This window comes from Martes martes (assembly GCF_963455335.1).
Source record: "Martes martes genome assembly, chromosome: 8".
Classification (NCBI taxonomy): domain Eukaryota; kingdom Metazoa; phylum Chordata; class Mammalia; order Carnivora; family Mustelidae; genus Martes; species Martes martes.
The window spans coordinates 19,521,263-19,548,902 of record NC_137895.1 but is presented as its reverse complement, the minus strand read 5'-3'; the positions used below and the strand labels follow the sequence as shown (position 1 = coordinate 19,548,902).

Sequence of the window (27,640 nt, the reverse complement as noted above, 5' to 3'; positions counted from 1 at the left end):
TCTTCTACACCAGGACTGCCTACCCCATTGTGAATGTTTATGCTCTCAGATCCTTGTCAAATATGGTGCTTATGTTGACGGTCTCTAAAACCACTAAGATACTTCTCTGCCACTTGAGATAAGTCCACTTCCTTATTACAGTTCATTTGCTTCTCTAGTCTTTTACTTTTTTTCCCATTGGTAAACCATAACCTTAGACAAATTTACAGTTAAGGTGAGAATCACAATATTTCTGAAAAGAGTAAATCTGAGTAAATAACTACTTAATTTATACCACTATTATTTCCTTCTCACAACTTTGGAAACTTTTTTGTGAGGTCCCTTATTTCTTGCAGAGTGGTTAGTAGCAAAGAAGATAAAAGGGCGCTGAGAAATCAGAGTTGGGTGACTAAAAAATTATATATGGGGGGGTTGCCTGGGTGGCTCAGTCATTAAGCATCTGCCTTCAGCTCAGGGGATGATCCCAGGGTCCTGGGATCGAGCCCGGGCATCAGCTGGAAGTCTGCTTCTCCCTCTCTCACTCACCCTGCTTGTGTTCCCTCTCTTGCTGTGTCTCTCTCTGTCAAATAAATAAAATCTTTTAAACATTTTAAAAAATTATAGATGGATCAGAGTAAAAGAACTATACCACACATTTCAGCAAGTATAAAAATTGTCATTGTTAGTATGTATCTTCAAAAGCTTCCCTAAGAAACTTAATAGTAAAGTACTATTCTTTTTGTCACAACGTCTACTAAAGAGTTACAGAGGTGTTTAAATGAGTTAGAATGAAAGATATGAAGTCTAAAGTTAAAAATATTATTCTGCTAAATGCTCCTGTTTTTGCTGGTTCACATTTTATATATCATTTAAAGGAGATTCCTATGAAATTTAAAACTACCTTAAGCTTATCCTCCAAACGTTCCCTCCTCTGTGTTTGCTTAACTCCTTTTTCTTTCTTTTGTGGGGAGATGCATACAGAGGTATGGTATTACAATGAATTTAAGGCAGATGAAGTAAATTTTATTAGTACTCCAGAAAATAAACTGAAATAAAGAAGTAAATGTTTTGGCTTAAAAGGATTGTTTCAGAGAGGCCATCCTAGTTATGAAACCAAAGACAAGAAAATATGACATGGCAAGTAAATTCCTAAAGAAATATATTCTTCTCATACATACTTTTATACTTAGGAAAAACTGATTTGACAAATTTATCATCCTAAATTATTACCTTATCAATTATTTTTAAAAGGTTATTTGTATTCTCAAGTATCTTATGTTCCATTTACTCCTTTTAAATTGTTTTTAATTTTTAATTATCTGATATATTATTAAAAAACAAAATATACAAGTCTACAGCAGCCAGATATCCTTCTATAACTCTAAGGGAGATCGACTTCTGTGTACACCAGCTTGTTGGTATGTGACTATTCTTTAGATATGATTGAGGATTCTAAATGGTACTGTAATTCACAGTTCAAAATGTATTTTTCCAGAGACTATAAATACCATAAATAGAAATAGGTATGGTTAAACAACTAATTTCTGGAAACAAACTATCCAAATCAACATCTTCTTAGCAAATGATTGACACAAAAGAAAACTAGACTCTGGACTCTGAGAAATGAACTCAGGGTTACAGAAGGGAGAGGAGTGGGGGATGGCGTAACCAGGTGATGGGTATTAAGGAAGTCATGTGTGGGAAAGAGCACTGGGTATTATACACAACTAATGAATCATTGAACACTACCACAAAAATTTATGATGTACTCTATGCTGGCTAACTGAACATAATAAAAAAATAAGTAAAATAAAAAAGAAAACTACAATGAAAAATATGTGGTATCAGCAGCAAAATATTCTAAGCTATATTATTTATGGCAAAGCAGCATTAGCAAAGAATATATGGGGAATAGATAAAGTAGGTGCATAGAATATTACCAAATGGATATTGACAACCATCTAACTTAGCAGCACCTGCCCACTACATTTTTTTCCTTTGGTACTCTAAGGAAAATGAGAAATCAGGAAAACAAATATATCAGGGAAAGCAAGAAATTTAAAACCTGAACTTGGCAATATTATTGTTTACTGTTCCCTAACAAACATATATAAGTAAAAGAGCAAATAAACAAAAGGGCAAATACATCGTTTAAAATTAATACAGGGGCTCTGAACCCTCTAACTTTCCAGGCAACTTGGGGAAGGTTCAAAAGGGAGCCAAAATATTAAAAAATCCTAAGTGATTTGAAATCTTTGGGAAAAAAATTGGGTATTTTAACAAAAATCTACAATCTTCTTGGGAAAGTGAAACACTTTCCAGTAAAATTGGCATGATAATTTTTCAGACATGGTTTCCTTAGAGGCTAAGTTCACTGACTTTAGCAGAGAATAAGTAATTTTTCCCCCCTTGGGCAAAAAATACAACAAAGTTACCTATTTCTAGGTTTTCCAGATACTCAGACCATGGAAAAGCACAGATAATACAACTGGTGGCTAACTGACAGTTTTCTGCCTTTGGAGAAATCTGTACCCAATCCTTTTTGCATTTGATATAAGAATGAATATAGTTGAAGGAGGATAACTGTGGTCTCTTGAGTTTCATTTACCTCAATTCAAAGTTATTATTCTGCTAAGCTTTGCTTTTTTCTTTTAGTTGTAGTTTAGTTTAGTCTGGTTGACCATTTAGTTGATGGGAAAGACAGAATATTTACCTTTTGAACTGGCAAATTGGCTAAATCATGCAATTAATTAAATGGGCAAAAGTTCACTTGTATCTTTTCTTTATCCATCTTTATCCACATTCACATGTGTAGGAAATCGATCATTATACATGCAGCTTTTATCTTCGATGCACAATGTGGAGCTAAAACACCACAGAAAGTTTTCCACGGCACCCTGACCATTATGTATTAAAAAAATACTGACCTTGACACTGAACAGTAAACTTTAGGTATTATAAAGGAAACTACCCACATGTTAATATTATAATACAGAGTCAAAAAACAATGAAAAAAGAAATATCATGTTGTTATTAAACTAAATCTGTACCAGTGTCTTCCACAACTCTAACTACATATGAACCAGCAGCTCCTGCTTTTGACTACATTGTTGATCAATGATGAGGAACCTACCCTGGAACTCTCCAGACATGGGAAGTCACACATATGACTTGTTTGGGTCATATCCCAAACAAGGTTTTAAAGTCCTTAACTACTTTTACAAAAACTATACCTAATCTAAAGAGTACTCTACTTGTACTCTTGATTATTTTTCAGGTCTAAGGTGCGTAACTTCCTGATGAACATCTTTAATAATCAGTCGGAGATTCTTCATCCTTAGGTAATGGAAGTCACATTTCCTCAAGCCAACATCCACTGCTGGCAACAGATGCATCAGAACCACCAAAACCAAGGAGATTATTCAATTCACATTTTTAGCCCGCCAAAGAAAATAGAGCTTTAAAAAAGTCCAAGTGTCCGAAGAGACTGTTTTGGCAAATATGGTTTCAAAAAATACAAGTCATTAGCTTAATGTAGAAGTCGACTTTCCCAATGCAGAGTTTATTACTGGCAAAGGACTCACCAAACTCTGCCAGTAAAAAGGGGAGAACTATTGGAAAAGTGATCTACGTACACAATTCCAGTTAAGTTATAAAAGCAGTATGTAATTTAGGAAAGGCTTGTGCTGCACTATTATGACAACAAATGTTAAATCAGAATCAATTATCTGCCACATTTGGAACACAACACTACTACTGAAAAATCTTGTGTAAAACTTGTTTAAAAAGGAAAAAAAAATCAGAAAATGCCAGCAGGTGTTCCAGGAATGTTCATTATAATGAGATCCAAATTTGGAGATCAATTAATATAGATCATAAACCTAGAGAGAAATTCAGATCTCATTTTATATATGAGGGAACTGAAGCCTTGAGAGATGACATGACCCGACCATGGTCACACATGACTATATGATAAAGTTAAGAAACTATACCATGTTGAGTCCATTTGATGCTTACATTGATCCACTTGAAAAAGGACATGTTGGAGAGGAGAAGGGAGTTGGGGGAAATCAGAGGGGGAGATGAACCATGAGAGACTGTGGACTCTCAGAAACAATCTGGGGGTTTTGGAGGGGATGGGAGGTTGGGTGAGCCTAGTGGTGGGTATTATGGAGGGCACATATTGCCTGGAGCACTGGGTATGGTGCATAAACAATGAATTCTGGTACACTGAAAAGAAATTAAAAAAAAAATAAATTTTTATTAAAAAAAAAAGAAAGAAACTATACCATGTTGCATCCTAGAAATAGACTAAAGATCTAGGTGTACTCCTAGGTATTCAAATTATGTCACAGATAACAACTAGTTTTTGGAAATGTAATTAGTCTTATATCTCACAGAGCACAGTAATGTAGGAGTGACAGAAAAAGGTAATGGAGACCAAAAAGCAAGGTGCTGTTTATTTCTCTGTGAACTGGTTACTTGTGATACTTGAAAGATTCTGTTGGCTTCTGTTCAAAGAAGTTTATAATAATTAAGCAGTTTTAATTGCCTAGTTTATTTTTACTTTTTATTGAAAATTTTATTTAAATTTTGTTAGTTAACATACAGTGCAATATTGGTTTCTGGAGTAGAATTCAGTGATCCATCACTTACTACAACACCCAGTGCTCATCACAACCAGTGCCTTCCTTAAATACCCATCCCCCACCTTGCCCATCTCCTCCCTAACCCCCTCCACCAACCCTCAGTTTATTCTCTATCATTAAGAATCACTTATGGCTTGTTTCCCTCCCTCCTTTTTTTCTTTTCCCTCCTCCCATATGCTCATCTGTTTTCTTTCTTTAATTCCACAGGAATTTGAGAAACAAGACAGAGGACCATAGGCGAAGGGAGGGGAAAATGAAACAAGATGAAACCAGAGAGGGAAACAAACCATAAGAGACTCTTAATCCCAGGAAACAAACTGAGGGTTGTTGGAGGGGAGGGGTGTGGGAGGGATGAGGTGGCTTGGTGGTAAACACTGGGGAGGGTATGTGCTATGGTAAGTGCATGAATTGTGTTAAGACTGATGAATCAGACCTGTACCCCTGAAACAAATAATACATTGCATGTTAATAACAAATAAATAACTAAATAAATAAATAAATAAAAATAAATTCCACATATGAGTGAGATCATATGGTATTTGTTTTTCCCTGACTGATTTATTTCACTTGGCATAATACACTCTAGCTCTATTCACATCATTGCAAATGAATTGCCTAGTTTCTAAAACAGATTTGAGGTATGTGGCAAGTGAAGCAAGGCAAATACCAAAGCAGCACGTTCTAGGAGATAGCTAGGACTCAGGGAAAGGAAGTTTGCATTGCAGCTTAGAAAGAAAGCCAAAAAAAGACTAGCTTATCCTGACATCTAGGAAGCCTGAAAATTAAAAAAAAATTTTTTTGTAGGAGCATGTGGGTCTCTTGGTCGGTTAAATGTCTGCCTTCACTCAAGTCCTGATCTCAGGATCCTGGAATCCAACCCTGTGTTAAGCCCCATGTAAGGGCTCTCTGCTCAGTCGGCAGTCTGCTTCTCCCTCTCCCTCTCCCTCTGTGCACTCTCTTGCTCTCACTCATCTCAAATAAATAAATAAAATCTTTAAAAAAAAACCCGTACTTGTAATTTGTAGGACTTTTTATGTTTCTCTATCTGAAGTGAGTGATCGCTACGTGGATAGCCAGCAAGTTTAAGCTTTTACACTAGTGAAGATGGGGTTGAGAAATACTTGTCTACTCCCTTAAACAGAATGAAATGGTTCTAGACAATAATTCAGGAAAGAAGCAAAAGAATGGATTACAAGAGGATTAAGGGCCTATTAAGTATTAAGACAGTGAGTGGAAGACTCTTACAGTTTGGAAAAGATAAGAAACAACATTAAGTGGAATTATAGGTATAAGACTCTGCTTATGGAGAAGCAACTCATATTTTTAAATGCCAAAAATATAAAGGCAATTAAAAATGAAAGAAATCCTATTATTGTCCTTAAGAGGAAAGAGAACTTATGGCATTGTTAATTTCCTTTTGAGGGTATAGAAATGGTTATTTGGGGTATTTTAGGAGATTTTTATACTGTTAGTATATAGTGATTTTTTTTTTTCAGGAAGACAGGTTTTTTTTTTTTTAGAAGAAAAATTTTTAAAAGATTTATTTATTTATTTGTCAGAGAGAGAGAGAGAGAGAGAGGAGCGAGAGTGAGCACAAGCAGACAGAGTGGCAGGCAGAGGCAGAGGGAGAAGCAGGCTTCCTGCCGAGCAAGGAGCCCGACATGGGACTCGATCCCAGGACGCTGGGATCATGACCTGAGCCGAATGCAGCTGCTTAACCAACTGAGCCACCCAGGCGTCCCGAAGACAGGTATTTTTGAGACCACTCTACCTTTTCTTTGGTTAATACAAATAATTCCCTACATTCCAGATTGTAGGCTTCAGCTTTTATAACATGTAGCAATGTGTATGATGGATGACAAACTACTCATGATCATAGCAATAACTGAAGGACAAATCTGGTCTTTCTCTACATTAGTAACTAAAACTAATTTTTTTAGAGTAGGGGAAGGGTAGCAGGAGAGGGACAGAGAGAATCTTAAAAAGGTTCCACACCCAGTGAGGAGCCTGATATGGGGCTTGATCTCACAATCCTGAGACCAGGACATGAGCCAAAATCAAGAGTGAGATAATTAACTGACTGAGCCACCTAGGCACCCCCAAACTAAATTTTTAGTAGTGGGCAAAACAAGAGAAACCTTAGCCATCCTCTAAAGTTGAGAAAAACTGGGCATTTTAATAAAAATCTACAATTTCATTGGGAAAGTGAAGCTTTCTAATATAGATAAGGCAATTTCTAATGAAGCTACTCTCTCGAATTAGCTGGGGTTAGGCTCCTTTATATAGTGCATGGTCAAACTTGATTTTCTTTAATCCCTCTGAATCCTGGAAGTATTCAGTCACACTCAAGGAAGTAAACTACCTCAGCAGAATGAACTGATTAGAAGACTAAACAGAAAATAGGAAGGCAATTTACTATCCTGAAGTGTGGAGATACAATGCCATCCAAATTCTTCCCTCATCATTGACAGAAACTGAATGAATCAATGATACAGATTAAATTGGGCCATAAATGACTCTTACTGCTGTGAGGCAATTTCTAGAGCAGGGTGGTATTGTCATCTGTTTTTCCAGTTAAAATTATACTCTCGTAAAGATATGGATATAAGAAACACAACTAGCTATGCATATGCTGCTGAAGAACCATGTTGGGTAACGACTAATGACACTAAAATGATTACACTCCCGGAAAAATGTTAAATAGTTCAGAAGAACCAAAAGATTATATTTAACAAGACCCACACAGTTATGATCAAGGGGCTTTAAACTCAAATTGAAGAATAAAAATAATCTTCATTTAAAACTGCAAGACTATGAGTAACAATAATATGATAGAAAAAAAAAAGAGTGGAAGAATTAGCAGGTAATTATTAAGAGGAGAAATACAAACAAATAGAAAACAAATCCAACAGCCTAAAAAAGGGCGTGTGTTTATAGAGCGCAAACCTGCAATATCAAAATAAGTAAATCTCAGGGACTGTTAATACTTAGTGGAAAGGAATTCATCAGTGGAAAGGAATTCATCAGTGGCATTTGAAAGGAATGTCTTACAATGCTTTACAACAGAAGGTGGAAGATACCTATAAATGAATTTATACAAACACACACACACACACACACACACACACACACACACACGGAGATTCTTGAACATGGAGATTCTTGAACATGAACATAAACAAAGGAACCCCTCCAACTCCCTGGCCAAGTGAGGCTAAAAGAAGTCAACAGCTGTATTATCAAATGGAGTTTGGTTACCTGACCAGATGGATGATTTAGATCAGGCTTTCATAAAATATGTTGCAAACAAGTAAAAGGATAATATCAGCCATGATGGGGACATTAGCTATTCACATGTACTGGTGCCTTAATTTTGCTCAAATTAGAGCATCTGATAAATTCTTGTCATGTGGCTAAAACTTCATCCTCTACAGATAAAGGATGTAATGAAGGGAATTGACTTAACAATTTCATATATAAATTTAAACAAAAACAAAACTGAATGATGTCAAACATGTAACAATGTTACATTTGTGGTTGGATATTCTGACAGGGTCTCATGATATTCTTAGGAAGCAGAAAAAATAGTGGACTTATATATGACTTAATGACCATATCCAAAGAACAATGACTGGCAGATTTATCAACCTTGAGGGAGACTTCTAGTTGGTCTATTCTTGATCTGGTCCCACAAAACATTTAAAATCAGTGACTTGAAGAAACAGTAATATATGTATATGTTTCCAGGTGACACAAAGCTGGGAAGGGGAGTTAATATGCAGGATAAAATAGTACATACAGCAAGTACTGACTGAACACCTTTTATGGGTAAGATGTCAAAGTGAACGCAACGATGAGTCAAGATAAAATACTTCCTCTCAGGGGTGCCTGGGTGGCTCAGTGGGTTAAACCCTCTGCCTTCGCTCTGGTCATGATCCCAGGATTCTGGGATCAATCCCCGCATTGGGCTCTCTGCTCAGCAGGGAGCCTGCCTCCCCCCCCCCTCTGCCTGCCTCTGCCTACTTGTGATCTCTGTCAAATAAATAAATAAAATCTTAAAAAAAATACTTCCTCTCAGGTTCCTTTTCAACAGGGGCAATAAAAATATGTATAAATGATCAAAAAACAAGATATGATGTGATAAGTTCCATAAAAAAAGTAAGTGGTTGGATAGATCACTGAAGGGAGATATTACTCCTAGCTTTAAGTGTTGGTGGGTTCAGAAGGAAGTATCCATCGGAACATGTCAAGTGAGTAGAATTTGGATATGTAGTAATGAAGAGAAGGGGATTCTAGATTCAGAGGTGGAAAACTATGGAACTAATATTGAGAAGGGTTTGTGGTTTTGTCTAAAGAATGAAATGCAGGATTGGGAGCAGAAGGAAACAAAAGTTGGGTAAGAAGATTCTGGGATTCAGGTTGGCACAATAAACTGAAAACAATAAAATTAAATTAAACTTGGATGAACTTGCAGTTTTAGGATGGCAGTATAAAGATTTGCTCCTCTTTTTCTTCTTGAAAATTACCCTCAAACAATTAGGCAAAAAGAAATAAAACACAAACACTAATTTTAATGACTAAGAGGAATATATGAAGAATTACACATGGAAATTAAAAGCAGATAAAAGAGTGATTGATGACTTAGCATAGCAAAGGAAGGCCAAGTCCATGTGTCAGAAGAGGGGATACCACAAGTAGCACTTCCAGAACCTTGGAAATGTTTAGGAATTAGAAACACACATACCAAGGGCAAAAGAGAGGCAAAGGACTGAAATGAGGAAAATTGGGCTAAAAACAGGAAAAGTCTGAGGCAGAAGAAACTGAACCCCTACTCATACTCAGTGACACCAAGCAAAAGGATAGACTGAAGCTAAGTGCCAAGCAATGCCATAGAATGACAGTTAAAAACAAAAAACAAGAGCTATAATTTCTTAATATTTTAAAATAAAAAATATTTTAATGTTATATATAGTATAAAATATTTTTAAGAGCTATACATATGCCCAGCTCCAAGTCCTAACTTTAGAGATTCTTATTTAGTATAGTGGGAATCAGTAACATGTTTAGATAATGTTTCTTAGTCTGAAAACCACTGAGCTGGTGTAAAAAAGAAATCTATTTCCAAACTTATCAAAAGGTAAAATGGCATAGAGGAAAATGTAGGTATTTTCATTTATAGGTAAATATTATTTGCCAGGTATTGTTCTAGGAATTGTATAGTACATAAAAAATTCTCTACCCTCACAGAGTCTGTATTTTAGTAATTGAAAAGACACAAGTATGTAAAATAGATTGTATTTTATATCTTATTGGCCAGTTACATGAAGAAAAAACAGCAGGGAAGGGGAAAAAGGAATGTGGTCAGAGAGAAGGTAATATCTGAGTAAAAATCTGAAAAAAGGAGGGGAACCAATCATCAAGATAAGATACCTGGGAAAAAGTGTTTCAGGCAGAATAGCTGAGGCAAAGTGCTGAGACAGGAGATTGTCTATATGTTTATTCAAGGAACATCAAACCAGCCAGGAGAGCTGGAGGAGAGTGAATGAAGATAAGAGATCAAAAGGGTAACAGGGGATCTAAATTGTACAGGCTCTCATAGGCTTGTGAAGAACTTTGGCTTTTATTCCTAGTGAGATAGTAAGCCATAGGATTAGAAAACTGAGTCATTTACACACACATACACACACACGCGCGCGCGATATATTTATGAATCTGAAAAACAATGGAATTTGTCTAGGTAATTAATAACAGAAATAAAAATGTTCAATCATGTCTGGGAACCTTACCTGGCTAAATAAATCTAGACATTTCCTAATACAGTACCCTAAAGTGAGTGTATAATAAATATTTGTGGAATAAATGGACAGTAAATTTATACTAAAAAGGAAAATAAGAGTTTTTGAAGTTCTTAGAAAGCCAGAAGCACTGTATTAAGAATACAACAATTATCCTAAGATGTAGTCTTTTACCAAAGATTCTAGGCATTCTTGTAGATATTATCAAGTAGATATTTCTATTTCCTATTTTATAGATGTTTAGCAAGAAAAGACTAAATAAAAAGTCTTTCAGAGTCATTTTGAAACTTTTCCTCTTCTGCTTGAAAGAGTAAGACAGTTTTTAACAGTCTGTATTTTAAGCTTAGCAGAGCTTCACTGGGTTCTAGATTTAAAAATTTATTTATCATAGTTCATGCACAAACTAACCCTACTTTATTCTTACAAAAGAACATTATATATTTTCATCTCAAAGTCTGGTTTATTTTTTTCCAAAGCCTAGAACCCAGGGTTCTGGCTGTCAATGAATAATTATGCAAGTGACAAATTCATTTCTTCTGACAGCTAGGGAAAGTGAATGTACTTTCTTCTTCCCAATGTCACTTCTGTTGCTTCTAAATGAACCAATCCACTCTTTCTGCCAGACACTATTTGTTTTTAAATTATTGGGTGATAAATAATGTCATGGACAGCAAAACAAAACTGCCTCTTCTTTAATATCGGTACTTCTTTTGCTTGACAGAATTTGAAAAATACATTATTTTTTTAATTAACCAAAAAATGATGAAGAGCTAGCTCCTTCAACCTCTGCAATAGGACTTTCTACTGAAATTAGCTTCTGCTGTTACAGGCAATTGTAGATACTTTTGGTATCAGAACATGTAATGATATCTCAGAAAAAAAAATGAATTCTGAAGTCATATAATACTAAAAGATCTACCTTAAATGGCTAAGAGACTTGAACTCTCTTCTATGACCAAACCACTGAGAGATGAAATTCAGAATAAACATACACAAAACCCATTATCTGTACTAGCATGTAGGAATTAAGTTAAAGTCATATGATTTAAGAAACAGTCCACTTTCATTCCTCTGATACGTCTCAGATTTGCTGATAATTTTATGCAAAGCAAAAAACTTTACATAAATTTTATTAAACTAGGTTAATTTGAAGTATGACTCAATTTTAACTAGAAGGATCTAGTTTTTTATCAGGGTATTACTTTTTATCTGTTTACTTTTTATCAGGGTATTAATTAAACATAGGAAAGAAGTAAGAGAGTAGAAAACTTGGTCACTCAGTTTAGTGGTTTTCTCAGATAGGAAAAATAACAATGAAACCTCTAGGGTTAAGAATTTCAAATGAGGCTGCTAGACAGAGAAGACAGACCAAATCAGCTTACCACTTGAACCATTTTGAGATATCTGGCATATCTTGGATCCTTGGCTACAGTTAAGATATTTTCTGGTGTTACTTCACTTTCCTGTGGTCCAGAGTCTTGTAAACTGTTCTGCTGTAGAGAGTATTGGGTGTAAATCTTTAGACAATTCATAGAAGGGGTCCATTATGTTACTTAAAAAGGGGTGTATCTTTTTATAATTCTAAAGCAATCAATATCAGAAAAAAAATCTTATTTCTAAATTTAAATACCAATAATTTAATTATGGGATATATGTTTCCAAATATTTACAAATACTTAAATATGATTTCAGAGGAAGTTCCATTTAATATCAACTTATATTATTCCTTAAAAAATGCAAATATATTCATGGCATTAAAAAATACTAGAATTCTACTTTAGTTGTCCCCAGAGTGCCAATATAAAACATGAATTATAGATGGACATATTATTTTAATAAAGCTAACGAAACTATCTGATTTGCCAATGGTTCAACTCTAGCAGATAGCAAATTGATTTTCTAGGTAACTACCATCTATACAATTGAATTCCTCATTTATTACATAATTTTACTCTAAGTTTATATGGCTATTCTATCATCTTAGAAAGCACTGCATGGAGAAGCTGTGGAAGAGAAGCCCATTTTTCCAAACAAAATTATCTAGTTTTGTATCTTTCAGCTACTGATGGAACTATGAATGTTAATTCACTTACAATAAAGAATACTGGGGAATGGTCTTTTTAGATAAAAATGCTTTTATCATATAGGCAGTTCTCACTTTGCATAGTACTGTGTTAAATGAATAAATGTTTCTCCCATTATATAACACTAAGTATACAAAACTGAGCATGTGTGTATGTGTGTATGTGTGTATATATACATATTTATACATATATATATAAAATTCATCTTTAAAATACATGAATACAAAAAATCCAAAACATTTAATTAAATAAAAAATTCAAACAAGACCCAAGTATGTTTTTTAAAAAAAATTATGGACAATAAACTCATACAATAGTACAATAAACAAATGAGAATTAATTACACATAGGATCAACGAATTTCAAAACTCAGCCTTAACTTTGCCTAATAACCAAGATCTCAACAAGGTTTAATTATGTCAGCTCTTACACCTTTGCTATTTGAATGACCCGTTAAATCCTCTATCATATCTCTCAACTGTCCTTCATTTTATTCTTAATCTCAATCTGCACAATTGGATGTTCTATCGTGAGTAATGATAAGATCTGAACCATGAAATTAAAGTTGCAGAAAAATCAGTATGCAGAATCCAAGACTTGGGTCTTTGACTCATATAGATTAGAGACTGAAATGAATGAGTGATTAAAAAAGTACATGATTATCCTTTATCAGATGAGTGAGTTTGTAATGCCCGTGGAAATTCTGTGTTAAGTAGTACTTAAGTCCATCTCAAAATATTTTACATAAAAAAGAACAATAACAATGGAGAAGAAATCAGAAGTTAATTTGAATATTAACATGTTGAACAGGTATTTTATTAAGCTACTCAACATACAACTTGACCACAATTTTTTAAACCCAGGAAGTCAATAGATCTTCATAAATTGTCCAAATGAATTAATATATATTTTTTAAATAAAATTAAAAAAATATACCAGATTATTCTGAATTTTAGAAAATTTAGCTATGATTACTTATAATCAATTTTTTGAGACCTTAAATAAGTAGGACCAACACAACTGCATAAGTTTTAAAATACATATTATAGATAGCATTCATAATAACACCTGAAAAAATTAATATTAAAAATTAGACAGATACCACCACTTAAACATATGATGGCTAATATCCACCAAAGGATAACTACAAGGTAGAGTGAAAACATTTTCCTAATATTTTTATACATGCCTGTTTTAGAAAAAGCATGGTCCATATTTAATTAAAAGGACCTTGTGAGGTTAAACCTCTCTAAAACACCTGGATTTTTTTCTTGTATATTATACATGTTTCAGTGGTCATGATAATACAATTTGCTATATTAATTAAATGGATGTTAAATTTTCTAATATCTAATTGTTAAGTAAATGGTCATTTATTTTATTCCCTCAAAACATATAACTAAATTTATGGCTCCTCCCATGGCCTCGTACCATGTGTGTTCAATATATTTAATGAATTCAACATAGGTGCTGGAGACAGTGTAGCACAGTAGGTGAGAGCTAGGACTCTTGGCACTGGATTGCCTGGGTTAAAATTCCAGCTCTTACACTTGTTCTTTTGACCTTCGGTAAGTAACTCAACCTCTATGTATATCATTTCATACATCAGTGAAGTAGCGTGATAATATCGTATTTACTTCATAGGGCTGTTGTGATAATTAAATGAGTTAATTTCTGAAAAGCACTTAGAAGAATTGCTTCAGAGGTAAACAGTTAAGCACCCTCTGCATGTTAGTCATTATCGTCACAGCCAACATAATCATAACCTAGAAAATATCCTGTGAAAAGAATCTCCAGGTACAAACGCAGAATCTCATAGCTAAGAAGTCAATTTGTTCAGTTTGACTAGATAGACCACTATCTTAGTGATTATTTTATTTTGAATTTTAATACCTCACTGAGATACACTAGAGACTATCTATTCTGCAACAATAAGAATTTTTATTTGTTGAAATAAAAAGTAATATAATATTTAAATGATTGCAGGGCATAAATGAACATTAAGACATAAGATCCAAATATAAAGTGTGGCCCTTACCAGCATGCTGATTTGAATAAATCAACTCCAAAACCACACTTTTTAGATCTTGATATTTCTAGATCAGTATCTCTCAAATTTTAAGAGCCTATGAGTCACCCAATGATCTTATGAGAATATAGATTGTGATTCAGTAGGTCTGGGATGGAGCCTGAGGTTCTTTGTTTCTGACAAGGCCCCCAGGTGATGCCCACGCTGCTGGTACCCGGAGTAATCTTTGAGTAACAAGGGGTTAGATGACACTTGGGAATTATTGTTAATTATATTGTGTAGGATAAAAGCATTGTGGTTATACAGGAAAATGCCCGAACTTTTCAGAGATGCTCAAGGAATTACACAGCAGTGAAATGCTATGATGCCTGAGATTCACTTTAGCAAGTGATAAAAAAAAAATAGATGAAGCAAATGTAGGAAAATTTTTACCAGAGAATCTGGGTAATGGACATTTAGTTATTCATTGTAATATTCTACTTTTGTGTGTGTTTGAAGGTCTTTATAATAAGACATTTTAAAAGTGTCCTTATAAAAAGGTACGAAAAATGTCCATAGTGAACTTGAAGCGCACTGTTATGTTCAAGATTTCTCTTAGTCCTATTTATAGTTTCTCTTTTACAGGCAAAGACAATATTAACTTCAGGGAGTTCTTCAAAATAACCATAAAACAGTTAACTTTTTTCAAACTTCCTTTTCTATTTCAAGGTTTTAAAATGTTACTATTCAAAGTTTTACATCTTTATTTAACTTCCTTCAAACCTGCTGCTAGGTTTGTCTGGTTTAACCAAGAAGACCTGCTCATGCTTCCTGGAACTTAAATACTTACTTGTGATTTCTCTGAAGTGGTTTCAGAATGTGATTCTTTTGTTACACCAGTGACACTTACAGGTGATATTTCAAATGTCACATCATCTAGGCCTGGGATAGATGACAACTGAGAAAAGAAAATTAGTGTTGGCATTTGAAGATAATATTAGCTGCTTAGTTTATATTTATATTACTTTATATATTTATATTATTTTATAATATAAAACATAAATATTTAGAATATTTATTCTTCATTATGAGTAAATATTTTATTATATTTATATATTTATATAATTTTATATTATATTATTTATATTAGATGCTTAGTTAATATTAGCTCTAAGTTTCTAAGTGTGTGTGTTTTTGATAGCTATCTTAAGTTTTTAAGCCTATAGAAATAGGGTATATAAAATCTCATCTTTGGTGTCTGAAATTCCCCATGCCATAAACTACTTAAAAGTGAAAGGTATTCACAAATAAAATATTTTCAAATAATTTCTCATAAATCTAACTTCACTTATAACCATTCTTTCCCTAGGAATTATTTTAAAAAATATAAGGACTCCTAGTATAAGAAATAAAAGCATGGGCTTTGGAGTCAGATTGTCTAAGGTTAAGTCACAAGCTATCTGACTGTCTGTAAGTCTCCTTAATATCAATTTTCTCCCCTGGAAAGTGGGGATAAGTGGGGATAAATTTTTTTACAACTCACAAAGTTGTAAAAAAATTTTTATTAAACATATTTTGTAGAAAAAAAGTCCTTTGCAGCACATTTTAGGTTTGAATTGTCTGGGAACTGACATAATTTCTGTCATCACATTTTAATGTCTGACACAGCTCATTATTTTTTTCTTTCTTTAAACATTTACCACTAAATGTTACTAAAATATGTTATTTTTTCATAGACAAAAGATGGGCATGCTGTCAAGTGGTTATGTATTTCAGGTTGGATTTGCAAGATCCAAGCAAACTCTCTTTTCTGATTTCATTCTGATATCAGTGATAGACATTTGTCAGATGTTTGGCTAACTTTAGGGATTAATTTTATGGCCATGGAAATAATTAAGGCTAATTTGTCCATACAGTATCTTAACTTGTGACTATGGACTCTAACTCAAGAATTCCCCAAACATTAAAATAAGGCACATACTCATAATGAAGAATAATGAAGAGAAAAAAAACAATGGTAATAAGATCTGAAGCAGCAATATTCATTGAGAACTGCTGACTGATGACAGTACTTAGCACAGTGCCCCTGGCCTAAATAGTTTCAAGTAGGTATGGCTGCTAGGAGAATATGTTCAACATGATCAAGGCCAGGTATCCTAAATTTCCAAGCTACAGAAATGTTTTGAGAGAAATGTAGTGGCTGAAGTCCACAAGATATAGAAAGCACAAACTAGACATTCTGATCCTTATGCTAAAGCTTTAGCCATTTTACTTTCCCATAAATATCCAATATGTATTTTTCAGATTAATTTTTTATAAAAGAACAAAGTTACAAAAGTATACTATTATATAATTATACTAATTATTATCTTATAATCAGGGAAAACACTGAACCATTAGCTTTAAAATCAAAACTCTTTTTTATTTTTGCTAGTTATATTATGTAATTTCTGACATCAAAATTGGTACTCTTCATTAGCATTCAATATATTTGCAAATAGAAAATAGCTGGTATTTTCTCCAAATTTTGTTCTGGAGCAAAATCTGAAGTTTTATGTAATTTTTACTGTGTTATCAAATGATTACTATAATTGTGAATTTTCCATCAAATGAAGTGAACTACAGAATACCCCGATTTGCTAACATGTTACTCACATGCTTTTGACTAGAAAAATGAAAGAAATTTCAATTCATGTGTACATTTAAACAAACTCAGTTAACAGTTCATAATGAGTATCATTTTCTTTGTAATTATAATGAATTACAAACAAACAAAAAAACACTACACCACCTCATGGATGCAGGAGCTAAACTGAATTCATTCCAAAATGCAATTAAAGTTAAGTATGACTGAGAAAGTGGTATATGCGGAGCAAAGTTTATACTATAAATTATTCAGAAATACAAACCTTTGCATCCAAAATATTGAGAGTTGTTTCAATTTGCTGGATACGAAGAGAAAGGTCTGCCAGTTTCTGGAAAAGAAAGATTTGAACATAAGAATAAAGTCTGACTGAAATGAACTCTTAACAGGATAACAAAGGGCAGATTTGAAAATAATTAAAAAAAAAACCCTATGGTTTAAGTATTAGTCATTTTCTAACACAGCATTCTCTTATTTACATGAGTAGGAAAGGGAGCTCAAGGATTCTGTTATCTTCATTAACATGTTTCATGGCTACTTTATAAAAACTGTATTAACAGATAAGCAAAAATTACCTTATCAGCCTTAACAAAGTCATTATGAGAGCCATAATCAGTCACCGGGACCAGAATGTAAACTTCTTCCAGAACAGAGATTTTTGTTCACTGTTATAGACCCCATGCCCAGAACAGTACCTAAAACTTAATAGGGGTCTAATAACTGTTTGTTGATGAATGAAGGAATTCTTCATAGAAAACAAGAATAAAAATTAGCTCAACACAGCCTGGAACAAGATCCATCTTTTTAAGTTATTTAAACAAGTTTTGCAATTAGTATACATAATTAGTCCCAAATTTAAATTTTTTAAGTTTGAAAATTAAAGAAGATGAAATTAGAAGATGAGTCAGGTCAGGCTGGAAAGAAATAAAACAAAGAGAAAAAAATCAGAGTACTAAAAAGCAAAAGGAATCAACCTACCATCAAAATCCAAGATAAAACAGAACCAAAAGCTTACCTTGCTCTAGTTATTCTGTACAATTAAATTACCCATATGTGTGTGTACTATTTACAGCCACACAAATAAAAGTAACATCATAAAATATGATCCATAAGAGCATTTACTTAAAACATTCTAATCCTAAACATTATTATACTCTGTAATACAGTCCAAGAGCAGTTGGCATATTTACCAGTTGGCAGATGTGTGGCACTCTGACTGCTTTCTGGGGTATTTTCAAGATCCTGACTAACTCCTAAGCAGAATTTTAACACCCCCAAGAAATGGTCATTTGAGGGTGCCTGGGTGGCTCAGCTGGTTAAGCAACTGCCTTGGGCTCAGGTTACGGTCCCGGGGTCCCAGGATCGAGTCCCACATCCAGCTCCCAGCTCCATGGGGAGTCTGCTTCTCCCTCTGACCTTCTCCCCTCTCCTGCTCTCACTCAACTAAATAAATAAAATCTTAAAAAAAAAAGAAAAAAAGAAAAAAAGAAGAAAAGAAAAAAAAAAAAAAGAAATGGTCATTTGCCCACATTTAGAGGGGAAAAAAACTGAAGGCAGCCACAGTGGAGTTAGAGCTTTTAAGATGAGCACCCTGGTATCTACAAAGCTATAATTAAGAAATAAAACATTAGAATCTAGTTTAAAAAAAAAAAGTTTTATTTATTTATTTTAGAGAGATAAAGAGAGAGAGAGAGAGCACAGTGGGAGGGGCAGGGAAGGAGGAGAGAATCTCGGGCAGAATCTGTGCCCAGTGCAGAGCCCAACTTGGGTCTGGATCTCATGACCCTGAGATCACAACCTGAGTCAAAACCAAAAGTCAGAGGTTCAACCAAATGTGCCACCCAGGCCCCCTAACATCTAGACTTAAATGGCACTCAAGGCTAAGTTTAACTTTGAGCTCTAGCATTTGCTCACATAAGGCTTTAATGTAAACATAAATACAGGTTTATAAATCATCATATGAATGAATTCCTCTCCAAATTACAAGTGTTTTCTTGGAAATCATGGAAATTAAATTTTTGCAAATTTCACCAGTTTTTTAATTCATAAGAGAAGCTTAATAATTGCAGAAATCCTACAATAAGTTAATTTGTAAAATGAGATAATTTCTAGCTTATCTAAAACTACTTGTATTGGTTGGATTAAAATAAACACAGAAAAATATGAATTAAAATTAATTTTTGTTTAGATATATTTATATAAATGTACTTTTATTTATTTATTTAGAGAGTAGGTGTTCTTGAAGGGGGTGAAAGGGGAGTGACAAAGGGAGAGGGAGAGAGAACCTTAAGCAGGCTCCACACTCAGCAAGGAGCCCAAAGCACGACCCTGAGATCATGACCCCAGCCAAAATCAAGAATCAGATGCTTAAATGACAGCCACACAGGTGCTCCTATATAAGTAAGTGTACTTTTAAGCAATAATCACCATTATTATAAACATCTGAGCATTTACTTTACTATGCTACACTGTGTATGCAACATATCATTTGAAATCTCACACCAAATGTATAAAGCAGGAACTGTTATCATGCCAATTTTAAAGAGAGAAAACTGAGTTTTTATACAAGTAAAATAATCTGATCTCAAACGTTCCAACTCCAGATACTATTTTTGAAAGAATTTAAACTGTTTGAAAGAATTATACCTTGTTAAAACATGATGCCATAGACTCTGGGTGATGACAACGTGTTAATATAGATTGTAACAAATGTACCACACTGGTGAGGGATGTTGATAGGGGAGGCTGTGCTCTGTGAACTCAGGGATGCAAGGAGTACATGCGGAACTCAACACTTTCTGCTTAGTTTTGCTGTGAACCTCAAACTATTTTTTTTAATTTTAATTTTAATTTTTTTAGCTTTTTATTGTGTTATGTTAATCACCATAAAATACATCATTAGTTTTTGATGCAGTGTTCCAATATTCATTGTTTATGTACAATACTCAGTGCAAACTTTTCCAAAGAAGTTTATTAACTAAAAAAAAAAAAACAAAAAAAACCCCAAACCCCAAAATCAAAAACAAAACAAAAAAACCTCAAAACATAATTTAAAAAACACCAAGATGGAAAATTCCCAGGCAATGCATAAATAGAATTTTTGTTAATGAAAGCTAATAAGTCATCAATCCAGTTCTCCCAAAGACTAATATGCTACTGTGTAAAAAAAAGGAATCAAATTATTCTGATATAATTTCCTAAAATAGATGCTGTTTATCTGAAAGTATTTAAAAAAATTTTCAAGGTTAGATGATAAAACTAATTTGTCCTTAAATGGATACTCAAATACTCATACAGGATAGGTTAAGGATTTTAATACAAGACTTGGTAAATAAGCAAATAATGATGAAAATATTTATTTGGAAAACTACTTGCTCATAAGGAAGACTAAAGAGGCTTGGAAAAAAAGGTTATACTTTCTAGAGCAGTAATTCCTGGTTTTTTTGGAAACAGATTTTTTTAGTATATCACCCTTTTGCTTTGACACTCACTTTACCCATTCTCACCTATGATTATCAAAACCTAACCAAAATAAAATGACTTTTCTAAATAAAACAAGATTACATGAAAGATTTATTCATGCAAGACATTAACACTGATCTAAAATCAGTATATTTTAATTTATAATAATTTATTTCAATATCTTTGATATCTAATCTAATAATAACTATAATAGTGAAATACAAGGAAGTTACTAATTTAATATAAAAAGATTTATGATTTCTGTTGGCAAGAGTCTCTCCTGTAATTTTTGTTGACTAAATACTTTTAAAAGATTTTAATTAATTAATTAATTAATAGCATGTGAGTGGGGGCAGGGACAGAGGGAAAGGGAAAGAGAATCTCAAGCAGACTCCATGCTGAGTGCGTAGCCCAACATGGGGCTGGATCCCACCACTTTGGAGGTCACGACCTGAGTGTAAACCAAGAGTTAGACCCTTATTTGAGCCACCCAGGCGCCCCTTTGTTGACTAAATTTAAAGAAAATGTGAGGGGCGCCTAGGTGGCTCAGTGGTTAAAGCCTCTGCCTTCGGCTCAGGTCATGATCCCCTGGGATCAAGTGCCACATCGGGCTCTCTGCTCAGCAGGGAGCCTGCTTCCCCCTTCTCTCTCTGCCTACTTGTGATCTCTGTCAAATAAATAAATAAAACCTTTAAAAAACAAAGAAAGAAAGTATAAAACTGAAATTAGAGGTAAATAAAAATAAATATAGAGGTTTTTTTCCCTATCCAAGTTCATATACCCCAAGTTTACAACCAGGATATAATTGATTTTCTCAAAATCAGATCAACAAAAGGCTTTTCCTCCTGGCTAGGGAAGATTTTTGTTGTGGATACATCATATTATTTTATTATCCATAAAGGTATTATCCAACTTTTCTAAGGCTGGATTTTGAGTCTAAAATATTAAACACGTTAAATATGTTAATCTGGATTCTTTAATTTAATACTCTAATATAGGACATATTACTGTATCACAATTTTGAGGTCCTTAAAGTATGTAATTAGTATCTTTTGTAATCCCTCACATTTTATTTTACACATTTAAAAATATTAATTTCACTTCACTGGACTACCAAAGGGTCCATGGCAAAATTAAGAACCACTGCTTTTCTTTTTTTTTCTTCAAGATTTAATTTTTTTATTTATTTGAGAGAGAAAGAGAGAGAGCATGTGTTATAGGAGGGACAAAAGGAGAGAAACTCAGACTCTGGGTGGAGCAAGGAGCTGGATCTCACAACCTGGAGAATATGACCCAAGCCGACAGCAGTTATTAAAGTGAAAAAGAAAATGAAAGGAAGAAATATGGAATTAATAGTTGAACATGGAAACAAAAATAAAATACTGTGGCTTTTCAGGTTTGTAAAATACCCAGATTGTACATCCAATTCTCTAAAAGAGAAACATTTTAAAACAATGGATACCTTGGTATATCACACTGGGTTGAATATGTCTTATAAGCCAGAAAGGGATGCAATCGATGGTTTTATTAAGCTTCATCTGACACTTAAGCCCAGCAGTTGTTAAGGCTGTAAAAGCAGTTATAAAAGTTGTAGCAGTAAATATAGTTTTAAGCAAGATTATTTGGCTGAAGGTTAAGTCCAATGGTGTGCTTAAAAACTGGATGCAGATGATAAGCACGATAAAATTTTTTAGATTATATGAGTATTCTCAGTAATTTTTCCTATTCTTAAAGAATTTAGAAAAAAGAAATAGTTTGGAATATTTAAAAAATGATTAAAAACTCCATATTCTAGGGTTACAAGTCAGAGTCAAAATAACACAAGTGATTGCCCTGTTTATAGAATACCTTTCACTTCAAAATTCATTATAAGGTTAAATTTCTGCTCAGTTTTATCTGCGATATGTATAGAACTTGCATTGCACTCCTCATTCCATTCCGTTTTAAATTTGCAGACCCGATGTAACACCATAAGATTTTTCTGATTAGGGCCAGAATAGAAATGCTAACTGGGGATTTGTGAAGGAAGAACTTTGTAACTTGGGTCTGATTCAACTACTTTCCTTTCTCTGTCTTCCAACCTTTCTTCTTACCCTGGTTCCAGTCATCAGAAGAGTTACAAAGTACCCTGGTATTTTTTTAAAAAGTTAAATTCTTCATTTTTCTTTTTATTAGAGAACTCTAAAACCAGTATTAGTGATGAAGAAAGAGCCCTAACCATTTGCTTCAAATTTACTTCCAGGTTGAGTTTAGCTGTGACTGAAGTTGTTATAATTTGGGTGTGGTTCAAACCAAATTATGGGAAAAACAAAAAAACAAAACAAAACAAAAAAAACCCAGGTTTTTTCTTTTTCCCCAATTCACTTCCAATCCCAAAGATACAGATGTAGTGAAAAGAAGGGCCATCTGTACCCCAATGTTTATAGCAGCAATGGCCACGGTCGCCAAACTGTGGAAAGAACCAAGATGCCCTTCAACAGACGAATGGATAAGGAAGATGTGGTCCATATACACTATGGAGTATTATGCCTCCATCAGAAAGGATGAATACCCAACTTTTGTAGCAACATGGACGGGACTGGACGAGATTATGCTGAGTGAAATAAGTCAAGCAGAGAGAGTCAATTATCATATGGTTTCACTTATTTGTGGAGCATAACAAATAACATGGAGGACATGGGGAGATGGAGAGGAGAGGGAGTTGAGGGAAATTGGAACGGGAGATGAACCATGAGAGACTATGGACTATGAAAAACAATCTGAGGGTTTTGAAGGGGGGGGGGTTGGAGGTTGGGGGAGCCAGGTGGTGAATATTATGGAGGGCATGTATTGCATGGAGCACTAGGTGTGGTGCATAAACAATGAATTCTGTTACACTGAAAAGAAATTAAAAAAAAAAAAAAACTACTCTTATAAAGAATCTAGCAAAAAAATATAGAACCAAAAAAAAAAAAAGTAGGGATAAATGTATTAGCTGTATATCAGAAGTTGATTCATAAATAGTGATATTCTCTTAAGTTTGTTGTTTATGGCATGAACCAGTTTTTACAGTTTATAATTTATTGTGACTTCTTTTTTTACCTTAAATAAAAATTGACTTTTATACCCCCCCCCAAAAAATAGCATCTGAGTTTCCTTTTTTGTTGAGGGAGACATAGTCATTTTGGCTCCTGTTTAAGGCTTTAACTAAACAAGGACCAATGAGTCTAATAGGTGCTATTAACAAACAACAACCCACTTTGAAAAATCACATTGATCTTAATTCAAAGAGAAAAAAATGACACTTGACGTTTGAATACATATATTATATCCTTGGGATTTATCATATCAAAAAAGACACCAAATGGACATGGCATACCAAAGAAGAGAATACAAATCTAAAAAATAAATTTTGAAATAGCTCATTACAGCCTCTTATTTGAAAATGATGTAAACATGCCTCTCACCCAGATCAGAAGGTGCAATATAAGAGAAGAGTGAAACCTTTCTGGTTTTTCCTGTTATTAGGTGTGAGTATGTGAGTGCGGGAAAGTAAAAATAGTGACTACAACTATAAAGACTATACACACAAATATATGTTGATTGAATAAGGACTAAGCAAATAATTTAAATCTTTCTACATTTCAACTTCTGTATTTCTAAAAAATAGAAAATTGGACCTCTCTCAAAGGGCTGGTCTGTGATGACTGAATACATGCAGAACAGTTAGCACAAAGCCTAGCACAGAGTAAGCAAACAATAAATACTATTGTCATCACACCAAGCAAATAGTCTACAATTGACATAAATATCCAAACAGCTAAAATATGAATTGTAAATAATGAGTTAGGGTCAACCCTAGACTACCATTCATTAAGGATAAAAAGGCAATAAATTACCTTAAAACTTCATGGGTTTTTGGTCAAGAAACTTTTCTCCAGGATTCAGGAAGAGCTAGGGAATAGTGATACATTCGAAACAGTTGAGGGAAAGTTGAGAGAAAAACAGAAGGGGGTTAAAGAGTGAATCATGTGGCTTGGATAATGCATTAAAAAAGGAAGGATTATTGTTATATTTGATCTAGTCTTCAGTAAATAGCACTCACTTCCCAAGCAGCGAAAATTATTAAGCACCACAAAGGTGAGGGGCTACCCCTGCCTCAGGGCAGCTTACTGGGGCTGCTTTCATAGGTGTGTTTGCTGGTTACTGTTTAATTTTTTTTTTTTTTTTTAACCTGGTGATAAGGAGTATGGAGATGGAGTATTTGCTCTTTTCTGCTAACAATCCTTGAACTGACTCTCTCTACCCTACCCACCCTGATATAAAAACTGAAGGACTAAATCCAGTAATCCTTGGTTTACCACTCCTTAGTCAGTCAATTCTACATCCCATTTAGAGAGGCGTTGGTAAGATAAAACTCATGGAAGCAAGCACTTAGCCTCTGGGCCTGTTAGATGAAATATAATGAACTGAGTCCCTTACTTTATCAATTATGGTATCATATTTCACTTTCTTTTGTTTCAGTGAGAAGGCAGAAGAGATTTGGACTAGAAACTGCGAATTGGACAAAAATAACGGATGTTATACAATAAAAATAGTTTTCCTGTCTCCATACAATTTTTGTTAATAACAATACACCTAACAAAAATTACTTGCTGAAGCTATACCTTATAAATAAAAGACTGAATTAAATACTGTTTTTATTCATTCACCTGTGAATGATCTTATTTTATTCCTTTTCCTCCTTTCTTATACCCAATTTCAACCCATGATTCTACTTCTTCCCTTTTCTCTTTTTTGTCTTTTTAAGAAAAAAACAAAACAGGGGCGCCTGGGTGGCTCAGTGGGTTAAAGCCTCTGCCTTCGGCTCAGGTCATGATCCCTGGGTCCTGGGATGGAGTCCCGCATTGGGCTCTGTGCTCCGCCGGGAGCCTGCTTCCTCCTCTCTCTCTGCCTGCCTCTCTGCCTACTTGTGATCTCTGTCTGTAAAGTAAATAAATAAAGTTAAAAAACAAAACAAAACAAAACAGGGGTTCCTGAATCTGGTACCCAATCCTTAAGTAGTCATTTGCTAAAAGTATTTTTATTATTTTTATAATGATATTTGATACTAAAGTTATGTTTCCAGGCTACTTCCCAAACCACCTTTTGGATCAAGGAATGTTAAATAATTTTTTTTTAAAGACGTTCTTTCTTTCTCTTCCTTCCTTCCTCGCTTCCTTCCTCCCAATCTCCCTCTCTCCCTCCTCTCCCTTTCTTTTTCTTCCTTTCTTTCTTAGAGAGGAAGAGAGAGATAGAGCGAGCAGGAGAAGGGGCAAAGGGAGAAGCAGACTCCCCACTGAGCAGGGAGCCCAATGTGGGGGTCAATCCCCAGGATCATGATCTGAGCCAAAGGCAGACACTTAACTAACTGAACCACCTAGGCGCCCCAATAATTTTAATATAAACTGAAAACAATGTGTACTTAGAAATGTAAGACTTTGGGGTAAAAGAAACAAAATTTCAAAGTAAAGAAATGGTTTTGACTGTGAAATCTTGGAATTCCTTTCATTCTCTTTAGTCACATAAGCCTTAGTGAACTATCTCACAAAGGCCTCTAAAAACTAATTCAGCAGAGGTGGAATGCAAGATTGATGATACAGAATCAGAGAGGATATAATGTATGTTAACACAATAACTGGGTGATAAGAGGTGATAGTACACGAATATATAGACTGTAATTTTTGTTTTACTCATTTGCCACTTCTAAAAGGGCAAGATGATTTCTAGGCTACTCATTAAGCCAGTATCCAGACCTACCTCCTCACAAACTGTAGAAAAGCGGTTGAGGAACTGTACAGTGTGCACCACAAACTGGTTTAGAAATGCCACCGTTCTTTTCTGTTGAATAGCTGGCACCTGTGTTATGTAAAAACAAACACGATTTTCACAGGACAAAGTACACCGTGCAAACCCCTTGACATCAATTTTATATATGTACATCCATCTATCTATCTATTTATCTATGTGTCCCTATGTTATAGGAGTTACTGGAAGTACTATGAATAGTCACTAACTTGTTTTTCTAAACTGTGGGGATGGGGTGTCCGATGATGACAGAAGTTGCGAAGTTTGAGAAAGGGCCTTGGATTCACCAGTGGGAACTTTAGCAGGTTAAGGCAACACACATAAACACAAAAAAACTTGGGGGCTAAATAAAAGACGTGGGATTAGAGGTCGCAACATGCCTCTGCCGCCATCGTGTAAAACGTGCGTAGAGCGACTCTGAACACGGGAAGCAAAGGCTGTGAAAGGCACACCACCCCCTTAGACGGATCAAGAGGGAACCCTCTTTAAGGCTAACTGTGGGACTCTACCCCTCCCCGCCCCCGAGAGCGGGACCAGAGAGGCCCGGGACCAGGGACAGACTTCGATATGGAGAGACGGGGTGTCCCTGGGGACCGAGCGTCCCTTCCTCAACCTCCTCCCAGGTTGCCTAATATCAACTCGGTTTTTTACAAACCTTGGTCAGGTCTATGCCTGACCCCATGAGAGGAAGCCCGTCCTCATCCATCTCCTCAGCGGGCGGGGGTCCCACGGCTCACGCACAAACCCCTCCCAGACGGGGCCCGCCCAACCCGGTAATAATATTCAAACACCTCCCCCTTGTCCCCGCCTCCGACGCCCTTCCCACCGGAAGGAAACGCCTCCGCTCGCCAATCACTCGGGTGCTCCCGTAGAACCCGCCTCTTTACACGGCATTCTGGGATTGGTAGTTCAAATCCGGATTGTGACGTCAGACGCAGAGGCGCGGGGCGGCGCAAGGCTCCGGTTTTAGCAGTAAAGTCATGAAAAGGGGGCAAAACAACAACAAAAAAAGAAAACACTGAGTCTGGTTGAGGTTATCCCTGCTTACCCCACTCTGATATATAAATAGCTAAGTAATTCGTTAATTAAAAAAATACACATTTTGAAAACCTAAGTGCTGGATACTCTCCTAGGTCCTGTGGGGAGTACAAAGATTGAATTTGCTGCACTGGGAGAGGTTTATGCCCTGAAGG

At 34.8% G+C, this 27,640-nt stretch overlaps 1 protein-coding gene across 7 annotated transcripts in view; it reads right to left on the bottom strand.

The window, feature by feature from the left end:
- The window catches only part of WASHC3 (WASH complex subunit 3), a 120,682-nt gene extending 93,429 nt beyond the window's left edge, over nt 1–27,253 (bottom strand). For 3 of the 7 annotated variants that reach the window (XR_013967230.1, XM_080810429.1, XM_080810427.1), the window contains exons 1-5: nt 27,103–27,236; nt 26,400–26,498; nt 17,425–17,490; nt 15,366–15,473; nt 11,806–11,916 (exon numbers count right to left, since the gene is read on the bottom strand). Coding sequence is in view for 5 of the 7 variants with exons in the window: in XM_080810429.1 (XP_080666555.1) it covers nt 11,806–11,916; nt 15,366–15,473; nt 17,425–17,490; nt 26,400–26,498; nt 27,103–27,153 (435 nt within the window). In the remaining 2 variants the exon portion in view is untranslated. Of the gene's footprint in view, nt 1–11,805; nt 11,917–15,365; nt 15,474–17,424; nt 17,491–26,399; nt 26,499–27,102 lie in introns of all 7 variants that reach the window. The other 4 variants (XR_013967229.1, XM_080810430.1, XM_080810426.1 and 1 more) reach the window with 3 other exon arrangements.
- Nucleotides 27,254–27,640: the final 387 nt, after the last annotated feature.